The sequence below is a fragment of the Cyprinodon variegatus genome, unplaced genomic scaffold, assembly GCF_000732505.1.
Source record: "Cyprinodon variegatus isolate N-32 unplaced genomic scaffold, C_variegatus-1.0 Scaffold415, whole genome shotgun sequence".
Classification (NCBI taxonomy): Eukaryota; Metazoa; Chordata; class Actinopteri; order Cyprinodontiformes; family Cyprinodontidae; genus Cyprinodon; species Cyprinodon variegatus.
The window spans coordinates 121,634-127,952 of NW_015150868.1; the positions used below are offsets into that span (position 1 = coordinate 121,634).

Genomic DNA, 6,319 nt, shown 5'->3' on the forward strand with positions numbered 1-6,319 from the left:
CTGGCTGTATGTGCTGCTGGATCAAGGACTTTATTAACTGACCACAGGTTGTAACGCTAGATCGGTGGAGCCAATGTCAGGGTGGCGGGGTCCACTCCTCCACCCTGACGTTGGCTCTATCCATGGCTGTCTCCTGAGACTCCTTTTGTTATGCCCTCTACAAGCACAACTTTTCACCCTTACACCAGCAAATAAAGGAGCTGCCACAGTGGTGCTAAAGCAACTAACTGGAGCTGAAGACCAAGGAGATGGTTACTGATTTCAGAATGCACAGGAGGTCAATGTTCCACTGACTAACAACCGAGTATGTGTGAACAGACTGGCCCGTTTCCAATTCCTGAGGACTCACCTATCACCTGGACAGTCAACAAAAAGGGACAGCAAAGAGTTTGCATCCTCTGGGTGGAGAGAAGGAATTACTAGAGGAGAGACTGGTGGTGTCCTCCTACCGAGGTACCATAGATCCGTTGTTGATGTATGGCATACTGTGAGATTTGTTGCCTGCCCTACTACAGACAAGAAGCTCTGTAAAGAGTCATTAGCACTGCAGAAAAAATCATTGGCTGTACTCTCTCCTCCCTGAAGAGCCGGGTAGGAAATGATGAACATCGGAGCGGGCAGGCAGGTAACCTGCAGGTAAATCCACAGGAGGTGAATCAGAGGAACTGATTCTGTCAGGTTGGGTGGAGGTGTTGAGGACCCAAATGCAGAGAGAAGTAGGCATGGATGAGTTTATATGGTTTAATGTAAGTCCAAGGGAAACAGAGGCAAAAATCCAAAATACTTAAAACCAAACAAAAACCAATAAATGTCAGGAAAAAATACTCGAGGGAAGCAAGAGACTAGGAAGCAACTAACATCTTCAACACACACAAGAAACAAGCACTGAATGAAGGCTGTGGTTCTCCTTTAAGCCCAGCACTATGATCAGAAAGATTATTTTCACCTGTGTAGGCTACCCAAGTTCTCCACAAAGATCCTCTATATGAGAGATGCACAACTCGCACTAACCTACACACAGGAACCCTGACAGATTCTTCCTAAAATCCAACAAGAGAAAACCTAGAGACAGCAAACACAAGGACTGAGTTAGTTCTTGCAAATTCACAGGAGATGGCAAACAACTAGTAAAGTTACAAGAGATGGGCAGAGAGACGAACGGTAACGTTTGTCATCTAGCACTGAATGAAGGCTCTGCTGCACTTTTAATCCCAGACTGATGAGCTCCACCTGTGTAGGCTACCCAGGTAATCCACCAAGATCCTCTCTGGCAAAGATGCATCACTCGCACTCACACAGGACTGTTAATGAAAACAAAGATAATAGGAAAATAAAGACAAGTAGGGATTAAAGTTTGATACTGTACCTGAAAGAAAGACCAAGTTTTCCAGTTTTCCGAGTTTTAAGGGCGGCTGGTCATTGCTTAGAGCAGGTCTAGCAATTAACAGCTTTTTCAATAATATTACAGAGAAAAGCAAGATTTAAGATAGGCCTGTAGTTCTGCAAAAGCCATTTTGCCATTTTTAAATGGTGGTTTGATAATTGCTGTTTTGAGTGCCAAAACACCAGACAAGAGAGACATACTTATTAAGTCCAAAGGTTAAGTTAAATCAGATGTTATGACAGACAGAGCTCTTTTAATGGAAGCTTAGCTGAACATGGCTTAGTTGGTGTAAATACATTTTCTTCTATGTTTTTGTAGTTTATTTGGTGAAATTGGGAAATTTTGTCAAAGTAAGTTATATTTTGAGATAACTAGATGGGTACAGATTACTTAAAGGATAGCTTGAATAACCCCAGTTTAGCTAACTGAAACAATAGCCCTGATAGAGCTAAACTGGTATGGAAGTTATTATTTTAAAGCTACCAAATCAGCAATAAGAGGTCTGTCATCATCTTTGCTGTATGAATCTTTAGAGAAAGAGGGGTACCAATGGAAGGGTAGGACATATGTTTGCAGTGCAGCGTGTTTGAGGGGATGGTTGAGTTAATCCATAATACTTGCTCAACAAAAATGTTATTTTGTGCCTGTGTAGAGCAGCTCAGTGGGATTCTACATCTTTTCAATCCAAGCCTGACCCAGGAAATAGATCCTGGTGTCTGTAAAACTTCCTGCCTTGTTTCAGTACCTGAAGACTTCAGTGACTGTAGACTTGCTGCCATTATCATCAGATAAAGATGCTACCATACACATGTTTAAAACTTATTCTCCATAATTTAGAATTCAATTTAGTTCAGTTTCCTTACAACACACATGTCACACACATGTCACCTTAAGACCTTTTACAGAGATAATTCAACCAGATCAGGCAGTCGGGTTGGTTCAAAGTTTTTTTTGTCTGATTGAAAACGAGCTCATTTTTATTGAGTCATTGACTTTGCAGGATTTGCTGCTCCTGGATGAGCATGTGGCCACTGTGGACATTCACTTGTAATGTGTTGCTGACTCCTCTACAGCAATCCTTCACACTGAGGATGCATGCAGAAACAGTGGAGAGGAAAAACTCCCTTTCACACTGAAGAAAATAATGCAATTGTTTTTGGCATTTACTTAACCATATTTAGTTACTTTAACACAATTGCAGTTGCATTATTTTTTTCAGTGTAAGAGAAGGAAACCTCCATCAGAATCAAAACCAGGCTCAGTGTGAGTAGCATCCTGCTGATGCCGACTGGGGTTCAAGGAGACAGAAGCAGACATAGAAAGGGAACATTAAAAGACTGATCTATGTTAATGAATGTAATCATAGAGTATCTCTGTCTGAGAAAGAAACAGTTAATCAGATAAGCCAGTTTTTATGTCAAAGGAGGAAAGAGAGGACATCCAGTTTGTTCCAGTAAAAGCTGAGGCTGTAGCTATGACTAGGAGAGAACTGGGACTAAATGGTGTCACAGCTAGACAGAACAATGCAAAATGAAGCTGCTATCACAAGAAAAAGAAAAGAGGACAGAAAGTTATGGTTTCAACCAGTGTTGTAGTACTCGAGACCGGTCTTGGTCTCGAGAATATTTTTTGATGGTCTCGTCTCGGACTTGACCGCATTTGGTCTCGGTCTTGTCTCGGTCTCGAGCGCTGAGGACTCTGCATTTTATTTCAAGACCGGTCAAGACCACAACTGTGGAAATAACGCTAATCATCAGAATATTATCAGTTTCTTTAAGATCCTTCTTTTTATTGGATGCTTGGATTCAAATCCAAGCAATAACCTGTCTCATTGGTGAATGCAGTGAAGGAGATCAATTTATTTCTTTCAACAAATTATCTGTCTCATAACATATTTCACAACTTGGTGACAGATATAGATTTATTTGAGGAAAGTTATATAATATAGCTTTAATCTGTATATGAGAGAGAAACAAGAGAAATGATTGGCTCTTTTTTCAGTTTTACACATTTGACAGAATTTTGCACATTGTTTTGAAATAGCACATTTAAAAACAACATAAATGTATTTACTGTTCATTAATGGCAGAGAAAATACAATTTTGATCGACTTTGATTAATTGTTTGAAATTTTGTGATTATTACACAGAAGTACTAAATAAAGATGTTAATGTTTAGTCCAGTTCTGTGTGTTAAATATCTAGGTGTTTTTATGTTTTAATTTTTGTGATTTTGATCATGTTTCACATTTTATTGTCACATACTGGTGCTGGTCTTGGTCTTGACTCGGTCTCGACTTCCCTTGGTCTTGGTATTGATTTGGTCTCGGACCCTAAAAGTCTTGGTCTTTCTTGTCTTTGTCTCGGGTTAGGTGGTCTTGACCACAACATTGGTTTCAACAAACAAATACTGCAGAACTGGACAATAGAGATGGAATGAAGTAGAACAATGAAGTGTCCAATGTCTTCCAGTAGCCTAAGCCTATAGCAGCATATTGACTGACCATAGACAAGGCAGACAGCACTGAGAGGATCCTGTTCTTTGATTTCTCCAGTGCATTTAACTTGATTCATCCTTATTTACTCTGTCAGAAACTCTTGAACAGTCAGGCAGAAGCATCAACAACTAGCTGGATGTATGAATATCTTACAAACAGTCCACAATTTGTGAGACTGAAAGGTCAGGTATCTAACCAGGTGGTCAGGAGAACAGGTGACAGAACTCTCTCTACTCCTTTTTACTCTGTTTACCTCTGACTTCCAGGACCAGACAGAGTCCTGTCATCTGCAGAAATACTGAATGACTCTGCAGTCATTGGGAGCATCAAAGAACGAGCAGAAGATGAGTACAGAGAGCTGGTGAAGCGCTTTGTGGCATGGTGTGGAAACAATCAGCATTTCAATAAATGGGTGGAGTTACAGTAAACACTGACAGTCGCAGCAGAAAGAAGGGAGCCACTCCAGCGGCGGGAATTTGGAACTTGGCTGGAAACCAGAGGCTGTTTGGACTATTAAATCACCTCCGCTCTATCAGTCTGTTATGGAGAGTCTGATCTCTTCTGTCATCACTGCCTGGCATAACAGCATCAGAGGCTGAAAAAAGCTCAAAAAGCTCTTTTCAAGAAACTCTGGAGATGATTTCACAAAGAACAATTCTATATAAAACAAAGAACATTGTTAACAACCCATAGTTTTATCCTCATCAGGCAACAATTAAACAACAACAGAATGTCTTCAGTCAAAGATTCTCCTGAACCGGTGCAATACAGACCTCTACAGGAGATCCTTCCTATCGCTATTACCATATAGAGTAACTCATTAAATAAATGAAAACTGAGTGAGAGCAACAGTGCAATCATTTCTTTTTTCTCTTTAAACTTTAATTTTGTCTTTTATCCATTTTCTTTTGGCAACTTATTATTTTTCCTTTTGTCAGTTTAATATAATTAAGTTTATTTAATATTGCCCATTCAGTCAGATTGGTTAAGAGCTTTCTTTTTAAGGATAACCAGCAGATTGCTTTGGCTCATTGACTTTACTTTTCTAATTTCCCGCCTCTGCCATCATCTCATTTACCCCTTTTTTTCTAAGACTCTAAGCAGAATGGCGACGCAGCCACTAATGCAGCAGCTCTGGCCAATGAGGACTGTCCTACCATAGACCAGGTTCTTGGGGACGAGCGCAGTCCGGTCACCGGAGGACTTGGCTCCAACACCAGCCGTGAACGATACCCACACGACCGTGCCTGTTTTCTTCTGAGTGCTGGGGAGTTTCAGCGAACCACCGATGGGAATGTTCGGAAAGGTAAGAGAGGAAGAACATTAAACAGGTACAACATGCATGTCTTTATTAATACGTACTCTACATGTACTGTGAACAAACATGCTTATGTAGTAAAACACAAAACAGGACAAGAGCAGATTCCAAATATTATACCTACATCCTGAGATAAACATATTCTATAAAATGAAGCTGCTTTTTACTATAGTAGCTCTGTTAATACATACCTGATCACAGTTCTCTACCAAGAACCATCTTTATGTGTAACAGCTCACCTAAATCAGTGTGACTCCCTTGAGACCACTCCACCTAACACGCCCCATCTTGTGACACAAACAGAATTATTCAGAAATTAAAAGTTTTCTTTCTGTCTTTCTGCCGTGAAAAGAAATATCTAAGATGAATTTAGAAGTTCTGTGGAATCCATTAAACTCACACTAGCTTTAGCACTTACGTTTCAATACCTAACTTTAGTTAAACAAGACTTTGGTGATAATATTAGAATATATATTAAAAGAACATTCCTTAAACCTTCTGAGGTGTTGGGATAAGAACGGAGAGCAAAGAGCTTAGCTGGGTTTGGGAGAACCATTTAAAATTGTGACGCAGGAATTACCAGAAATTAAAAATACATGAAATGAATGTCGTCCCATGTCAAGCATTCTTAGTATTTTGGACAAGCAGAGCATTTTTGAAATCATAGTGAAAAACAATATAAATCCTCTGTAATTATTTGGACATAATTTGGTATTTAACACTTTTTTTTTTGTCTTTCCTTTGATGAAGCACAAATCACACCTTCAACAAAAGAATTATTTATTACACAGAGAAATCAAATGGAAATTAAATTAAGATACATAAAATAACTAAATACATTTTAAAGGGTGCACAATGTCTTTTGTATCTTAACAGTGTCTTAAAATCCATATTTTAAAGATTATTGATCTTACCTTTGACAGGGTTCCCGCGGGTCCTTAAAAAGTCTTAAAAGGCATTGAATTCTTCAAAATAAAACTAAGGCCTTAATTGGTATTAAAATGTCTTAAATCAGTCTTTCGTAGGTCTTAATTTTTAAAACATTATAAATATGATAATTTTTATTATGATTTATTTTTGGAATCTAAAAAAAAAACATTAAAATTGGGGGAAAAAAAAT

The 6,319-nt window shown here is 38.9% G+C and overlaps 1 protein-coding gene across 3 annotated transcripts in view; it reads left to right on the top strand.

Moving 5' to 3' along the window:
* The window catches only part of LOC107093229 (potassium voltage-gated channel subfamily C member 1-like), a 112,987-nt gene that overhangs the window by 63,370 nt on the left and 43,298 nt on the right, over positions 1 to 6,319 (top strand). For all 3 annotated transcript variants that reach the window (XM_015388149.1, XM_015388147.1, XM_015388146.1), the window contains exon 4: positions 4,975 to 5,187. In XM_015388149.1, the coding sequence (XP_015243635.1) occupies positions 4,975 to 5,187 (213 nt within the window). The remainder of the gene's footprint in view (positions 1 to 4,974; positions 5,188 to 6,319) is intronic.